Genomic DNA, 18,161 nt, shown 5'->3' with positions numbered 1-18,161 from the left:
TTCAAACTTATTTGGTGTTACTGGATCCTGTCCAAAGGTTACTTGCTAATGCACATTATCTGCGAATAGTACTTACATTCATTTGACACAGAGGTGATCATGTGCAATGTGCAAAAGGGTGTATGAACCTAATAACCATTCAGGTCTCTTGGTTATGGGGATGTAGCAGAGGAAAATAGAGTCTCTACTGAAATCAGAATGGCCCAGATTTTATTAGTTGTAATAACTGCAGTGTTTGTTCACATTACTGAATAAAGCTAATAAATTTTGAGGAAGGATTTTTACTGCCATTCTGAACCTAGTTTGGGCTAAGTTTTCCCTCTGGGACTTTTGCCAATCAATTTGATTTAAGTTAAATCTGGATCATCTGGTTGTTGTTCCTTCAGCTGGAGACAAGTTTCCTTTTATTCTAACTAAATTCCTCAAACTTTAATGCACCTCCATCAAATCCCTTCACGCTTCTTAGCCTCTAAGGAGAATAGCCCCAGCTCCTCTATCAGCCCTCAATCCTGGTGCCATTCTGACAAATCTCTTCAGAATCCTTGACAAAGCCTTCACATTTGGTATCCAGAAATGGAAGTCCTAGTCACAATGGGGTATAAATTCTCTCGTATATATTCAGGAAAACTTTTTAGCTTTCGTACACTGTACATCTATTTATAAAGTCAATTGAAAACATAGGTTTCAGAATGATACTCTTTACAACCACATCTCTCCTACAGTTACACACAACTGTGCAATAGCTTTTTGAACCTGCTCCTATTCATTATCTAGATAGCAGCATCCAAATTACCTGAACCTCAAAAGCTCCGCATACACCAATACAATGGATGAATGAGAATATCCTGAACTAATATGACAGATTTACTGGTACATGAGTTTGGATTTTACTTCAAGTTTAGAAGTAGCAAAACCTTCCACGAAATTAGCACCAACAAATTCACCTGCAATAATGCGCTATTTCTAGCCATACAGATCGGCTTTGTTAACAAAAAAAAACATGTTCTATCAAGTGACACGTTTCATTTATTGTAAATTGAAACAAAACAATACTGAGTACAGGGTGACCACCATATTTGCGGGCCCGGTTACCGTGGTTTCAGTTACCCGTGGTTTACCAAGGCCTGAACATATTACAGGGAACATTCCAGAACCAGGGACCAGGGGGTTGCTGGGAAGGTAAATTTCCCATTTAAATGAATGGGTCCATGGCTATCCGCGATTGGCCTTGGAATGTATCCCTGCGGGTAGCAGGGACTCCTATACATAAAAGAACAGCAAACTACTACAAATGGAAATATAAACAGAAAATGCTGAAAATAGCAGGTGGAGAATATTGATAGGGGGGAAAACAGTCAATGCTTCTGAACCACAATCGGCACCAGGTTTGACAAAGGGTCACTGACCTCTCTTTCTCTCTGTACAGATGCCACCAAGCATGTTGAACACTTTCAACACCTCCTATTTTCAATGGTGCAAAAATAACCCAATTTGCCAGCCTTCCAAAAGTAGTGTTCTTGTGAAGCTCATATTTTTTGTCAGCAAGATTCCCAGTTGCAGCTCCCCGAGATCTGGTTAGCCACATGATTTTTTTTTAAAATGTATGAAGAAAACAAAACTTGCAGAGCAAGGCAAAAATCAATGCCATAGCAAAAAAATAGATTTTTTAAATGAGCAAATTAATAAAACCAACCATTAAAAAGTGCCAACTGCACAGCTTACTTACAATTTTTTTTATACCCTTTCAAGGAGCAGCCTGCAAAGAAACAGACTAGGCCTGGGTTTTGGCCACTAGAGAAGAGAGAAGGGACCAGCAATGAGCTGAAGATTTGGGGTTCACTAATATTGAACTTGTATTTGCCTCTGGTAGGCAGACTCTGAGCTGCCAATGATGGAATTTGTACACAAACAGGACAGGAAGCATTCTCCGCCCAAACAAAGGTGATGGATCTGCTTGTAAAGCTGAAGAACCAATCGGAGGTTTTTCAGCTTGAAAGAAGTAGAAGGCGACGACTGAACGAGTAAATCATAGAATGCTTAGTTTGGAAGCAGGCCATTCAGTCCATCAAGTCCACACAACCCTCTGAAGAGCATCCGCCCAGAACCCAGACCCCACCTTATCCCTGTAACCCTGCATTTCCCAAGGCTAATCCACCTAGCTTGCACATCTTTGAACTGTGGGAGGAAACCAGAGTACTCAGAGGAAACCCACACAGACACGGGGAGAATGCACAAAACTTCACATCGACAGTCGCCTGAGTCTAAAATCGAACAAGTCCTTGACTCTGTGAGGCAGTGCTAACCATGAGCCACCGTGCCGCTCTGAAGGAGAGGGTGCTTCAACATGTAGGTAATCTGTGCAGAGATGGACTGGAATGTCTCCACAGGGTGACCTCTAGCTACTCCTTTATCCAGTCAGGCAGCGAAGTCCTACTGTCTGCTTGGTGCCCATGAGGGCCATCAGAGCTTCCATGAGGAGGACACTTTCAGACATCTAAAACAGCTCCTCACTGCCTCTGGAAACCTGGAGGTTGCAGTAGGCTTCTCTTGTTTAACCTTATGGTTCTTGATGAACCATGTTGGCTCCCTGACACATGAAGGAAGCTAGCCATGGCACTACCTGGCCCAGCATCCACAATAATGGCCTGCAACCAGGATACCCGCATTTGGCAGTGAGGGTCTCTGAGCTGTGAGATCCTGGTACTGGCAGAGGCAAAAAAGTCAAGCCTCAGGCACCAGCAGGTTTGGAATTAAACACTGAAATAGGAATCATCTTGAGAAATTCTCACAGCCAAAACAAAGGAAATGAAAAACACTGATTATCTTCCACTTTTCCATCATTTTGCAGAGTGAAAAATACATTGATACAGATTAAGATAGAAGCTGAAGTGCATAAACCACCTGTACTTAACTAAATACTTAAACTGCTGTCACTGACTCTCCACTTCTCCACAGGATGTGCTTCTGGAGTGGTCACAGAATAGAAGAATTAGAAATCACCTGAAGCGAGATGGATTCTATGTTGTTATTTCTCATTGATGGACTCCCTTGACTCCCGAGAATCTATGGCTGTCAACGGTAGACAGGAATGTGCAGTTGAGAATGCAATCTAATTTGCCATGATCTTACTGAATGGTAGAGCAGGTTAGAGGGGCTGAATGGTCTACTTCTGCTAATTAATATGTGCATAACTAATTGAATGTTATATTGCATTGAATGAGCTGGAACTGATGTCCGATTTGATGCTTCCCCCTGCTTCAAGAAAATCATCATCATCCTGGTGCTAAAGTATGCCTTAATGACTACTGCGCAGTGGTCTCCAACATATGAAGTGCTTTGAGAGTTTAGTCATGCCTCACATCAACTCCAGCCTCCCAGATTTCCTTGATCCACTACATCTCACCCACCATCGCAACAAGTCCATGGCAGATACCATTTCCCTGGCCCTACACTAATCCCTGGAATAGCTGGATAACGAGGGCATCTATGTCAGACTCATATTTATTGACTTTAGCTCTGCCTTCAACACATAATTTCAGCCAAACCCATCTCCAAACTCTGAGACCTAGGACTCTGCTCCCCGTTCTGTAACTGGATCTTTGACTTTCTGACCCACAGATCGCAATCTGTAAGGATAGGTGACAATACCTCCTCCATGGTAACCCTCATCACTGGTGCCCTGCAAAGCTGTATACTTAGCTCCTTACTACGCTGCTTATATGCTCATGACTGCCCCAAATTCTACTCTATCTCCATTTACAAGTTTGCTGATGACACCACTGTAGTCGGTAGGATCTTGAACAACAAGTACAGGAAAGAGATAGAGAATTTAGTGGCACGGTGTAAAATGAACAATCTCTCCCTCAAATGTTAAGGTGCTGGTCATCAATTTCAGGAAGCAGAGTAGAGGACACACCCCTGTCTGTATCAATGATAGTCAAGAGCTTCATGCCCCTCGGAGGAAATATCACCAACAACCTACCCTTGCTCATCTGCATTGACGCTTCAGTTAAGAATGCACACTACATTCTCTACATCCTCAGAAGGCTAAGGAAATTCAGCACGTCCACAATGACCCTTACCAATTTTTATAGATGGAACTTATCCAGATGCATCATAGCGTGGCATGGCCTCTGCTCTGTTTAAGAGCACAAGAAATTACAGAGTTGTGAACGCAGCCCAGTCCATCACAAAAACCAGCCTTCCTTCTATTGAGTCCGTCTATACTTCCTGCTGCTTCGGGAAAGCTGCCACCTTAATCAAAGACCCCTCTCACCTTGGTTTACTCTCTTCTATCCTCTTTTGTTGGGCAGAAGATACAGAAGCTTAAAAACATTTGCAGCATAATCAAGAACAGCTTCTTCCCTGTTTTCAGACTTTTGAACAGATCGTTCACATTTTAGAGTGGATCTTTCTCTGCACCTTCTCTGCAGCCGTAACACTATATTACTCTGTTTTATTACCCTGATGTGCTTATGAAAGTATGATTTGCCTGGATAGCATGTAAGACAATATTCTTCACTGTATCTCGGTGCATGTGACAATAATAAGTCAAATCAAATCAACTGGGTCTTTAATGGCATAGTAAGTCAATCCAGTTTTCTCTGTGAAATAATAATTTTCTCTTTTTAAAGAAAATTTGGACTTTTTTTAAAAAAATAAAGTTTGTTTATGCATTTCAGCTTCTATCTTAATCCGATGAATCGACATATTTCGTACTCTCTGTAGAATGATTAAAAAGTAGACAATAATCAATGCTTATAATTTCCTGGTTGTTTTTGTCTGAGAATTTTTTCTGCATAAAATGCTTAATCCCTTATGGTTGGCTCCAGATTTAAATGAATATCAACAAAGATAGAATCTATGATTTAGCGATCAGTAAAGTTTGGTGGAAGGCTTTCATTGCATCACTGACAATAAAAACCGGACTATGGTACATTTCAAATACAGCCATCATTCACTTATTAGGGCTGGTATTTAGCAAAATACAGCATGACAAACAAAGCTGCTCAACAAAAATAACTTTTTCAGAAGAATGCATGTAATAAGGTTGGTTATGTCCCCACCCTGTAATGTTTAGATTAGGAACTTATTTCAAAATGTTAGCTTAACATAGCTTAACATTGCAATATGTGTAACCACAGGATTACAAGATTAAACAGCATGCAATTAGCCCTTACCAAACATATACCAAATGAACAAATTTGGATGCTTAGTTACAGGAAGGTGTGAGGAGAAAGTGAGGTCTGCAGATGCTGGAGATCAGAGCTGGAAATGTGTTGCTGGAAAAGCGCAGCAGGTCAGGCAGCATCCAGGGAACAGGAGAATCGACGTTTCGGGCATAAGGCCTTCTTCAGGAATGAGGAAAGTTTGTCCAGCAGGTTAAAATAAAAGGTAGGGAGGAGGGACTTGGGGGAGGGGCGTCAGAAATGTGATAGGTGGAAAGAGGTCAAGGTGAGGGTGATAGGTCAGACTGGGGTGGGGGCGGAGAGGTCGGGAAGAAGATTGCAGGTTAGGAAGGCAGTGCTGAATTTGATGGATTTGACTGAGACAGGGTGGGGGGGGAGGGGAAATGAGGAAACTAGTGAAATCCATGTACAGCGCATCATCCGCCATCATTTCCGCCACCTCCAAACGGACCCCCCCACCAGGGATATATTTCCCTCCCCTCCCCTATCAGCATTCCGTAAAGACCACTCCCTCCGTGACTCCCTCGTCAGATCCACACCCCCCACCAACCCAACCTCCACTCCCGGCACCTTCCCCTGCAACCGCAGGAGGTGCAAGACTGGCGCCCACACCTCCCCCCTCACCTCCCTCCAAGGCCCCAAAGGAAACTTCCATATCCGCCACAGATTCACCTGCACCTCCACACATATCATCTATTGCATCCTCTGCACCCGATGTGGCCTCCTCTATATTGGGGAGACAGGCCGGCTACTTGCGGAGCGTTTCAGAGAACACCTCTGGGACACCCGGACCAACCAACCCAACCACCCTGTAGCTCAACATTTCAATTCCCCCTCCCACTCCACCAAGGATATGCAGGTCTTTGGACTCCTCCATCGTCAGACCACAACAAAACGACGGTTGGAGGAAGAACGCCTCATCTTCCGGCTAGGAACCCTCCAACCACAAGGGATGAACTCGGATTTCACCAGTTTCCTCATTTCCCCTCCCCCCACCCTGTCTCAGTCAAATCCATCAAATTCAGCACCGCCTTCCTAACCTGCAATCTTCTTCCCGACCTCTCCGCCCCCACCCCAGTCTGACCTATCACCCTCACCTTGACCTCTTTCCACCTATCACATTTCTGACGCCCCTCCCCCAAGTCCCTCCTCCCTACCTTTTATTTTAACCTGCTGGACAAACTTTCCTCATTCCTGAAGAAGGGCTTATGCCCGAAACGTCGATTCTCCTGTTCCCTGGATGCTGCCTGACCTGCTGCGCTTTTCCAGCAACACATTTCCAGCTCTAACCTACTTGCCTAACTACTGGGACCAACATGGAGGGTGGGGAAGGTGGAAGTCAAAGCGCAAGAAATTGATGGAAGTGGGATTTCTGATGGGACCAGAAGAAGGAAGCATTGTTTTCCACTCAAATTATATTCACAACCAATTTTGCTTTAGGGCGTGCACAGATGGAAACTTTTTTTTCACCCAAGTTGTATACACTAAAAAATTAAGTAAAATAAAATAATTGTGGACTGAAATGGAAAAAGGGCTAGATTAATATTGAGGATTGTGGAAGGAATTGCTGCACTTTGAAAAACACATTACTGAAACTCAGTTTTGTAATGCTTAAACTGCTGTTTAGTTCAAACAGTGGGGAAGGTGTTTGGAGGTCAGGTTGGCTCTGGGGTGTGTATCAAAGTGGAATTCGGTTGGCAACAGTTTGCTGTTTGGTCTTTTGAATTTTGACCAGTAGTGGATGCCAAGTACATTATTGTGATGCCAATCATCTGATTGGTTTCTGTGCAGCTGAACAACTTGTGGGTATGAACAACAGAGCATGAAACCTTCAGACCTCTGAAAAAAGCAAATTGGTGTGGGTCTCTCTCTCTGCAGCAAAATACCGAAGCTGAAGAAAGCCATGTATTTTCTTCCACCAATCAGTCTATACTATTGCTTTTAGCCAAGAAGTCGGCCTTTATAATTTGTGAACCAGTCACTTTGTGCCTCCTGTGATGACGTGGCAGAAACCAAAGGAAAAACACAGAAAACTAAAAGGACCCGAGAAACAAAAGGAATCCCCACACTGAATCCTGAGGACTGGTGCCATTGAACTCTTTTTCCTGTGTTTCTTCCCTCCATTCATAAACCCCAATTGTTTTGTTTGCCTGCACACAAGTGTGGGGGGGGGGGGGGGGGGGGGTGGGGGGGGGGGGGGGGAAGGCTGAATGAGATTTGAGTAATATCGTGACAATTCAAAGATTCCAAATCAGGGAAGCAACTATTTATTTGTAATAAATAGCAGCTTTTGTTCAGTATAGAAACCTGGTGTTTGTTTTGTGTTAACCTGAGTCGAAAAGTGTGGTGCTGGAAAAAGCACATCAGGACAAGCAGCAGCTGAGGAGTTGGAGAGTTTAACAGACAGTCAAATTTGAACTTTTCTTACTTCAATAAAAGTATTCTTGATGACTCTGAGAATAGTCAGGCTTGATTTCCAGTACGTGCCCCCAGTGAGGTGTAACAAATTGAAACTAGTGAGTTTTGGGGAGACTGTTTTGAGGACAGACCACAATGAGGCATGGCTGAGAGCCCAGACATCCATTAGGCTATTAGAAGAGTTGAGTTTCCAGTTTGAAAGCTTTGGCCCGCTTTACTTTTTTTGCTAATTCCCAATCTTTAGTTATAATGAAATTTCAAGTGCTTGTAGTTTCTATTATTGATACTTTAAACATTCTGGATGATTTGCATTCTTATCGGCATATAGTAAGGGTAGTTTGTCTGAAGGCAGTGGAAAGTTATAAATTAATAACTTTTTTGAAACACTTTTTTAAAAAAGAGAACTTTGTTAAACACATCCTATTGTGATAATACAATTCTTTGATTCTCTCCAAAGTGGTTAAATGGATATAGAAGTGCCATAGCACAAGGAGTTGTGAAGGATGGTGTGGTGGGGGTGGTGCAGAGCTTAGCATGGAGGGCTATGAGGGACCATGTAGTGTAACTGGTAACATGAAGTGGCATGAATAAGGGCATGGTCATGTGTATCAGGTGGTGTAAGGACTATAGGGGACTTGTTGTTTTCCTAATAACAATACAAAGGTGGTTGTTTAAAACATCAGACTTCAGTACTTAGCAGCCTCTAGTGGCCATCTCCAAACCCCAGCGTTGGTAGTCCTGACTGCAGCTTCCCACCCATCCCCCCCATTCCCCCCCCCCCCCAAAAAAATGAAAATATTTGCTATATTTCTCCTGAGGTAGACATGCATCAGGTCAGGAATGTCTCTGAAACTCTTACCGTCCACCACAAAGATGACAATCCAGCCCTTCTGGTTAAATCCCACAATGACAGCTGGGAAATGTAAACTGGGTCAATTAATGATAAAAATCTGGAATAAAAGAGAGCTGATATCTTTAGCTGCTTTACACAATTTTCTTATAACACAGGGTTTGCACGAGAGAAGAGAACCTACTGCATTATAGCAGAGGCCGACTGTAACTGCCCCCTGGAATGGTCCAGCAAACCACTTGGATGCATCAAAACTGCTATCTCCTTCACCACTCCTCCTGGGCTGTAACAATTTGTGAATCTTTTCCATGGATTGCAGCGATTCAAGAAGTGGCCTCTCCACCACTTCTCAAGGCCATGTAAGGATGGGCATGAAATGCTGACTTGGTAATGCCACTCACATCACAAGAATGGGGAAAAAAAATTTCAATGAGCAACTCATTTTGCACTTCAATCATAAATAGAGAGAGCCATCCATTGTGAATAGTCCTATCAAACGGATATATAAATGATTACTAATTTTGAGGCAAAAGATAAAGTTCCATTTAATCAGGAGAGAATACCTTTCTGTTTGAGGTGCTGATACTATCGAGGTTTCTTGGCATCGAGAAACAAAAAATGCTTATTGACACCCCATTAGTCTGTCACTATAAAGTAGTTAGGTCTTTAGTACCATGTGACACCTGGATATCATGGCTGTGACTGGGGATAATGTTTATTTTGTGATGCCTGACTGGTGTGACTGGATCTGCTTGTCTATCTTGTTCTGTAAATACATTGCAGCTGTTCTGACGCGTACATTCTGTGGACCTAAGAAAAATTTGGCAGTGAATTTCTTACAATAAGTGACAAAGGTTTTATACAATAGCTGTGTGATTCCATGATTGTGAAAAGATGATTCAGTTTTACATAGTAATGCTGTTGGAATTTTGACGCAAATGGTGTATTACATGCATCAGTTCTCAGTATATGCCATAGTTATTACGAAAGTTAATGTTCATTTGTTTTTGTCTACTCGATCTTTACGGTATGTGGGCGTCACTATCTATGCCAGTACTTGCTGCCCAACCTCAGTTGCCTTTGAGAAGGTGGTAGTGTGCTGCATTCTTGACCACTACAGTGTTTATGGCCATCTAAGCAAAGCAGAATCAGTTACTGATGCTATAGTACAGCCAATGCTCACTCTAATTTCCTACTGTGCATGAATCTTTTGCTATACTGCACATTTTCTATAAAATTGGGGCACATATGTCTGCATCTGTAGAACTCTGCTTATGCACAGCCTGTCTGTCCTCTATTCACTGAGGGTTGGATATGTGCACAATTTAGAAGGAATATTGACTGCAGCCTAAAGCCATTAGTTTCGCTTTCTCATGCGCTATTTTGAAAAGGTTTAGTATCACACTTCCTAGAGAACTGTCATCTGGTAATGACATTTTAGACATCAGGGAAACCTAAAACAGAATGCATTAAATCTTGACAAACCAGACTTAACAATGTGACATTTGCTAGTCTTATTAGAAGACTAATAAATGGACAGACTAGAGATGTCGTTTCAGATTTTGACAATGAAACTCTGAAGCAAGAAACACAGAACCCCTAGTGAGACAAAACCCAAACACTGTAACTGAGAGAAGGAGATGGCATGCAGAATGTCTGATAACTTCAAAATGAATGGAAGGTGTGGAATAGAGCACTTCGTTCTTATATCAGCAAATAAAAAAAGTGTCAGTGCTTGTAAATCATAGTGGAGTTTCTCACATTTATTTCGAATTCTACTTCAACTATTAGAACAACAAAGACAGATTAGCTGGATTCCCCCACCTTGAAGTTTATAAATGTGTTGAAGTATTCATGTTACTATGGTGATAACTATTGAGAGAATTAAAACAGCACTGAGTATTATCTGCTACATTTCATTGCTTTCATTCAGTACTGTGGTTATGTAATCATACAGCTAAATGAAATCCAGAACATGATTTTGATTGTTATATTTTACAAAAAATATAATTGCTCCATACTTTCATCATATTCAGCTCTCTTATTGGGTGATTGTTTTGAATAACACTGAAGAATTTGGTCGAATGGTGCTCAGTCTTACTATTCCCCTTGGCTTCAATCTCTGTACAGGCTTCCTTAGTCACTGCTGGGAATGAAATCTACCAATCTCTGATCATTGATTCAACTCTTACTTTAACCCTAGCTACCACTACCACTACCACCTGATGAAGGACCGTCGCTCCGAAAGCTAGTGTGCTTCCAGTTAAACCTGTTGGATTATAACCTGGTGTTGTATGATTTTTAACTTTAACCCTATTTGCTTTGCTAGTTGTTTCTTAACACTCAATTGCGATCTATTTTCGTATTTGTGTTTGGATTTGTACTCATGACCTCCAATCTTTATCCATAAAATGCTGCACAATTTTCTCTGTGTATTTATGACTCTTAAATCTCTTTTTCCAAAATGTTAGCAATTTTTACCTTAAGACTGTAAAATATAAACCTTTATGCTTGAAGTTACAGTTTTTGCAATGTAACTTTGCTGGCTCTACACTTATCTAGTCATCAATAAATTTAACACCAATAAAAATGTTCAGGGAAATATAAATCTCAGTAACTGTACTGTTTTGCAGTAGAAAGGGTGACAAAGGTGAAACAATCTTTTTAGGCACTCACAAAAATAACAAAAAAATGCCGTTCAGCAGCTTTCCAAACATGAAGCCACAGCATCAGTTTAAAGGAACAAGCCCAAATATGTGTCTATAAACCACAGAAAAGCATGCTGTATTTAGCAGTGAATTGGACATCCGTGGTCTGGACCTGATAATTTAATTGAAGAGCTACACAATATGCTTTAAATATGCTTCAAAATAAAGTGACTATTAATTGCAATATCCATGCTACGTTTTGTGGAAAAGAACAGTGAACTTTCAATAAATAACACATGGACAGCACAAAAACAAGTGTCAGTTTATAGTTCCTCCGAAAGCTAATGCAACCTTGGACAACTACAAGAAGCTGCTGCATAACAGTAATTGCGACATGATGCATTTAACTATAATTCTCCTGAAACAATTTGCATGCATTAGTATGTTGACCACACTGATATTCATCAGATCCAATGCTCCTACATCTTCATAGCTACAGATTTTCCCCTATTACTTTAATACATTGCCAGTATTAAAGCTAAAATAATGTCATAATTTTAGTAAATTTACTTTGTTAACCTCTATACAGTGAGTGAATAACTTTTCGATATCTTATTAACTTCTCTTATTTAGCCTTTTCCTTTCCAAATACAGCACACTGCAGAAACAGGAACTGTTACATTATTTGTGTAGTCAACTGTCCATTGTTTTGAGTGACTGTGGATGGTGCATATTAAATGTTGATTGATGGTCTAGGAAGTAGGAACATAAAACAAAACTGAGTCATTGAGTCCGCTCTAACATTTGATAACATTGTGGCCTTAACACTGCTTGGCCCCTCCCATAACTCTTAACTCCTTTGGCAATCAAAACCCTGCCGAACACAGCCAGGAATATTTTCAATGATTCCTCGACTGGTTGCTGAGGAAGAGAAACATTTTGTCAGAGACAAAATTCCTCCTCATCTCTGCCTTAAATGTGATACCATTTCAAAATAAAAGTGTCTCTTCATTCTAAACTCCCCCATGAATGGAAACGTCCCTTTATGATGTTTTAATTAGGCCGCTTCTCATTCTCGTATAAGTCAATAAGTATAGACCCAAGCTGCTCAAATTTTCTGATAAGGGAAATCCCAGGGCCAAGCCATTGGAGACACTGTAGATTTTTGAAGTTCTGAAACCTTTCATTTTTTTCTATTCAGAGGTTTCCAAGAATGGGAATAATTGCACGTATTCACTTCACAATTTTTATTTTTAAATTATGAGAGGTCTCCAAATTGCCTTCCAAACTGGATTTTCTCCTCCATCCTCACCTTGCCCCCAACCCAACAGAAGAAACCAAGAAAAGCGTTTGATTTCTTTGAAAAATAGTAAATACTCCAGTGCTACAAAATAGATGAGCATGATGATTTTTTTTCCTCTACATGTTCATCATCTGTTCATAAAATGAATGATTCCATCTGCCTTTTAACAGCCTTGACTTGTACCACTACCTTCAAAGATTTGTATTCATACACCTACAGGCAAACAAATTCGGAGCAGCAGTCGGCTACTTGCTCCTCACTCCTTGAGACTGCTCCACCATTCAATAAGATTATGGCTGATCTTATTAATCCACATTTGCACCAGCCCCTTTCCTTATTACAAATCCATCTGCATTTGCCTTAAAAGTATTCAAAGAGTCCATTTCCACCATTCTTTGAGGAACAGCATTCCAAAGACAAACAACTCTTTCAGAGGGAGGAAAGCATGCTCCTAGCCCTTGTCTTAACAGATGATTCCTTTTTTTAAAAAAAAAAGAAAGTAACCACTAAATTCTAAATATTCCCAAAAGAGGAATCCATGGGCCTAGAGAGGATGTGCAATCAAGTTGAGGTGGTGGAATATGGGAATGTCACAGGAATAGTATAATCTAGAGCCCCATAGCAAATTCCGAAATCGGACTCCAATAAAATCTGGAAAAAAATAGCTAGCCTAAAGACAGCTATGTAACTACTGATAATTGTTAGTTAAAAAAAAACCATCTGGTTCATTAATGTGGCCTGGCCTCCATGTGATGCACAGCAAAGTGGTGGACTCTTTAATCTGAGAATCATAGGATTCTACAGCATGGAAGCATGCTACTTGGTCCATCAAGTCCACACCGACTCTCCAAAGAGCATCCCACACAGACCCACCCCGGTCCCGTAACCCTGCATTTCTCAAGCCTATTCCACCTAGTCTGCACATCCCTGGACAGTATGGGGCAATTTAGCATGGCCAATCCACCCAACATGCACAGCTTTGGACTATGGGAGGAAACTGGAGTGCCCGGCAACATGGGGAGAAGGTGTAAACACCACAATCAAACCAGTGTCCCTGGTGCTGTGAGGCAGTGCTAACTACTGAGCCACCATGCCACCCTTCTGAGCTACTCTGTTGTATCAAACTGCTATGAAGCCTAAATAAAGAACAGAAATCGGACAGACCACTTGGTACTGGCATAGATACAAGGCGATCCTCTATAATCATATAAAATTCGTAAATTGGTCAGACTCTCAGACTTGTCAAACAACAGCCTGGCAATCATACTCATGCAATCAAACTTCTAACATACAATATCCCAGAAAACACCATCAGCACTGCCAGGTAGGACAAACACACCATAGGTGGCAGTGCATGGTGTACAGTCAAGAAGAAATTACCCCGAGAGTCATCAATGTTGATTGCAGACTCCATACAATCATTGCAACAGGCCAGGAAAGCAGCTGCTCAGTACCAGCTACAGACCTCCTCTCTTCCCTTGGCTAATACCGTCCCATCCTACTTGGAGCAAACACTCAGGGGGGGACAAGGGCACAGCATGTTCTTTGAGTTGAGGAATTCCACAACCATTGGATCTGATCCAAGTTCTACAGCCCTGTTACATTTGGTTCTTAATGGTGGTGGCTAATTAAATAACAAAGTACAACCCTTATTCCATCTCTGGTGAAAATGATGCCAAGTTTGAATGAGAACTTTGAGGCCAGTTTGGTTAAGTTGAAGATTTATTCTTTCATTATGAAAATACAATCATAAGTGCCCACTCATTCCCGTAACCCTGAAAACCCCAGGGGTAAGAAATGCCAAGTGAGGTCTTATACTTGAATTTTCAGATTCTTTCAGATACTAACATTTGGAAGAGTCTTTTGCTCACTCCTAGCCACGTCTTTAAATCTGTGCCTCAAAAGGAGAAAACTGCATCACCAAGTTGAACCACAATGCCTGTTTATTCTCTTCGCCTAATTATCTTCTTTTGTCTCTATACTGTGTTTCCCAGTCTCAGGCCACTTTCCAATACCTTAACTTAAGAATGTAAGAATATATATAGGAGCAGGAGGCGGCAATTCAGCCCCTTGAACCTGCCCTCCCGTTTGATATGACCATGACTAAGCTCATCTTAACCTCAACTCCACTTTCCTACCTACTCTCCATAACCCTTCAACTTATTACTAATTAAAAATCTATCTCCTTCTTAAATTTAATCGATGTCCCAGCATCCACCACACTCTGAGGTAGTGAATTCCATTGACAGACGACCCATTGAGTGAAGTAAATTTTCCTCATCCTTGTTTTAAATCTGTCATGTTTTATCCTAAAATTATGACCTTTTGTTCTTGATTTCTCCACGTGAGGAAGCATCCTCACTTTGTCAATCCCCTTCAGAACTAAAGTGTGGGGAAGAAACCAGCAACATTGGCCAGTATGGAGATTGAACCCACAATTTTGATATTATTAGCACCACACTCTAACCATCTAAGCTACCTAACCACCTATGGGCATTGCATCCAAGTCCCAATTAAACATCCACACTTTATAACAATAATCATGGCTGATTTCTTCAATCCTTATTCCACGTGTGAAGTCTTGCCATTGCTTTTGATACCTCTTCAGAAGGTTAATCAAACATGGGTTTCCTTTCTCTTGCCTAGTTTGGTTTTGGATTGTGGGATGCAATTATTGCAGAAACCACTAATATACCACCTTGGGCAAAACGGTGGTTTTGAAATGTTTTCAGCATTCAAACTTCCATATTTAGGAGACTGAAGCCAAATCTAAATAACCTGTCCAGATTGTCATCATTGAGATGACAAGGAATATTAAAGCACACAATTGATCCAATTCGTTGTAATTTGCTACCTCTTAACCATCAAAGTGTCAGATGTCACAGCTTGAGAAGAATACAAGAGAACATAATGAGTACTGATCACTAAGGGTTAGCACAGACTGGCAGAACAAAAGAAGAGATTGGGTTCTCTTAGCTTGTGAGCTTTTCATTAATTTGCTGAAACACAGGGTCATCAAGTATCAAGAACAGCGCAGCAGCGCTTGCTCCTGGTTGTTAAGAGCTCCCCATCACTATCAAAATTCAGTGAGACTGCTTGAAGCAGAGGGGAGACAAAGGAGGGAAATATGTTTTCCATTTGACTGAGGTTACCATGAAGGACTCTCTTTCTCAACCTCTCCATTTGTCTAAAGCGTGGTTCATTTTCTAATGAAAGCAAAGACAGATTGAATCTCGTTCTTTCATAGTTCAAAGAGGAAATTGAGACAGTCATGCCTTTTATATTTCTAAAGTGCACCTTCAAAGACAACAAGTTTCATTCAATGAAATGGGGAGAAATAGACATCAACAGAACACTGTAGTGTTGTTTTCAGGAATTAGAATCCTCCAATCCCTCAGCCAGCCTAAGATTCAACATCATCTTCCAACTTTTCTCCTACTTTTTCTCTCGCCACTAGTCAGATACCAAATAAGCTTCCAGCAAAACTACAGCTAATGATAAGTACAGTTAGATCCTATATATACTCACACAGTTAGATCAGACACATTTTCACACGTTTTTTTGAAGAATTGGCATTTAAAATCAAAGTGATCCAAATTCAGCAGTTAGGCAAAATTTGAATTTTCCATTAAAGCTAATACTGATCACCAAAATTAATATTTGATTATATACAGGAGGAGGTTGCACTGTAATAAACAATATTTGATATTTTGCTTCACAATTGTTTATCCATTTACTCAATAAAATCAGAAATCAGACATACCTTACACCTTTCATCTTACAGAGTTACTTTGCACCTGGTTGTTGACGAGTATTTCTGCACTTGCTGGTAACACAGATAGCCTGTGGCTCTCCGTATGCATTAGTAGATAAAACCACTTGTGGAAAGAAAGCAGAACGAAAATTGTCTGAAAATTGTTTTTAGAAAGTTGTCTCCCTTGGCATTCTTGCAGCATAGGTTTTGGAAAAAAAAGTAATAATATAAAGGTTTTGAAAGCTTCATTGAGATAAAACCAAAGCAGCACGGCACTTACAATTAGGGTTGAGGCTGTGACAGAAACTTCCTTGTTTATATAAATGATTACGAGTGAAGTGAAATTTGGCCTGACAATTGTGGGTGTGTTATAAAGGCAAAATTCCAGGAAGGCTTGCGATTTTACACTTCCCCCTATCACTTGGTGCTCTTTTATAGATTATGTGAATGAAAATCCAGAAGTAGGCTTTTGGGTTGGAAAGCCAACTCCACCCAGCAGTGTCTTTCCTTGAATTAATTAAATGGAGACTGGAGGATATGGTCAATGAATTAACTCCATAGAGGTCAAAGTCCCATCACCAAGTCATCCTTTCTTTACACATGCATAACACTGGACACTGGTCTGGCTTCCTCAGAGCCAGCTCTCAGGTGAACAGAACCTCGGACGCTCCTGGTTGTACCTGTCAGCTGGGTTCCCTGATTGAACCAGATTCACAGCCCCAATCAGGGACCCCCTATTCTATGGGGTCCACCTGGCTGACTGTGTTACACTCACCATCTAATGTGAACAGTAGGTGAGCTCTCTAAGCTGAATGGTCCTCTATGTGAAGAGGCTGTAACCTGTGGACAGGTAGGACAAAAAAAAGAGTGAGAGAATGTCATACTGAGATTCCACTAATTTTAAAACTTTTGAATTACAAAACTGCCATAACTGCCCCCGCCCCCCCCGCCAAATGGAGGAGATGCCACATAGGCCTCAGAATGTGCCTTGGGGAAATTCCAATTGGCCTTGAACTCATGACAGACTCTGCTTGAGGCAGTGAGATGTCTCAAGTAAACTGGCAGATTGATCTGGAATACAACATTACGTGCTTGCTTGTTTGTTTCTGTTCTGTCCTCATGATGTGTTAAAAATTCTGCCCCATACATCAAGCAGATTCTGGAGAGAAACACAGTTCTAAATCATTTTTCTGCTGTGGGGTTTCTCAGGAGGAAGGCATGGGCATGTCCTGCACCCAGCCCTTTTTGGTTGATGTCAGAAAACAGATACACACTTTGAAATTTGCTCCAGCCCTGCCTCTTATGCTTCAGGCAGTGAAGTGGGAGAAGGACTCAACAATATGCCATAGGGCCATTTCTTTAGGAGTAGCCAGTTGCAAAGCTACAATGGGGGAAGAGGAGGGAAATGGGCATTTCTTCTTCCTCAGCCTTCAACCCTGGGTGTCTATCCAATGCCCTTCTGTCCGTGAACTGCCAAGCTATTTTATTGTCGACCTAGTGCCCACTTATTCTAACAGCATCCAATTCAGCCCTGGTTTCACATTTTAGTGATGGTGGAGTGGGATCGTCAATTTTCAACATTAAGGAACAGGAATTCCATGAGGATGCCTGTTTGGGGGAGGTGTGTTATCCTCACTTTACCAGTTCCGTGGAAATCTTGATGCACAGTGGGTCACATTGCTGCCTTGGGGCCAGAAGCCTAGGTTCTAGTCTGCCTCCAAGACTTGGTAGCCAAGGAATGTGTGCTCATAAGACAGCCAAACAGGTCAAGTACAAATTTGTATAACCAAGAGCCATTCCTGGTCAGCCACATGAAGAAAGATAATTGCAGTCTTTACCATCACTCCCCATTTGCTCTGGACAATAACAAACAAATAAAGGGTCATGTTGTTACGGTGGCTCAGACTCCCCTGTTGGGGGAGAAATTGAAACCCGATTGATGGTGAGGCTGGGGTAGATTCAAGATCTGTTTACGCGTCATAGTGGTGGTTGTACTGCA

General features: G+C 41.4%; 1 protein-coding gene across 4 annotated transcripts in view; it reads right to left on the bottom strand.

Moving 5' to 3' along the window:
• Window positions 1–18,161, bottom strand: part of blnk (B cell linker) — a 211,709-nt gene that overhangs the window by 137,247 nt on the left and 56,301 nt on the right. The window contains exon 1 of one of the 4 annotated variants that reach the window (XM_087998993.1): window positions 16,172–16,372. The exons of 2 other annotated variants lie outside the window; for them this stretch is intronic. In XM_087998993.1, the coding sequence (XP_087855119.1) occupies window positions 16,172–16,185 (14 nt within the window). In that variant the 5' untranslated portion in view covers window positions 16,186–16,372. Of the gene's footprint in view, window positions 1–16,171; window positions 16,373–18,161 lie in introns of those variants that run through there. One more of the 4 variants, XM_087998996.1, reaches the window with a different exon arrangement.

This window comes from Chiloscyllium plagiosum, unplaced genomic scaffold (genome assembly GCF_037043375.1).
Source record: "Chiloscyllium plagiosum isolate Xiang-an unplaced genomic scaffold, Cpla_swu_hap1 HiC_scaffold_22, whole genome shotgun sequence".
Classification (NCBI taxonomy): Eukaryota; Metazoa; Chordata; class Chondrichthyes; order Orectolobiformes; family Hemiscylliidae; genus Chiloscyllium; species Chiloscyllium plagiosum.
This window is presented reverse-complemented; position numbering and strand designations above follow the sequence as displayed.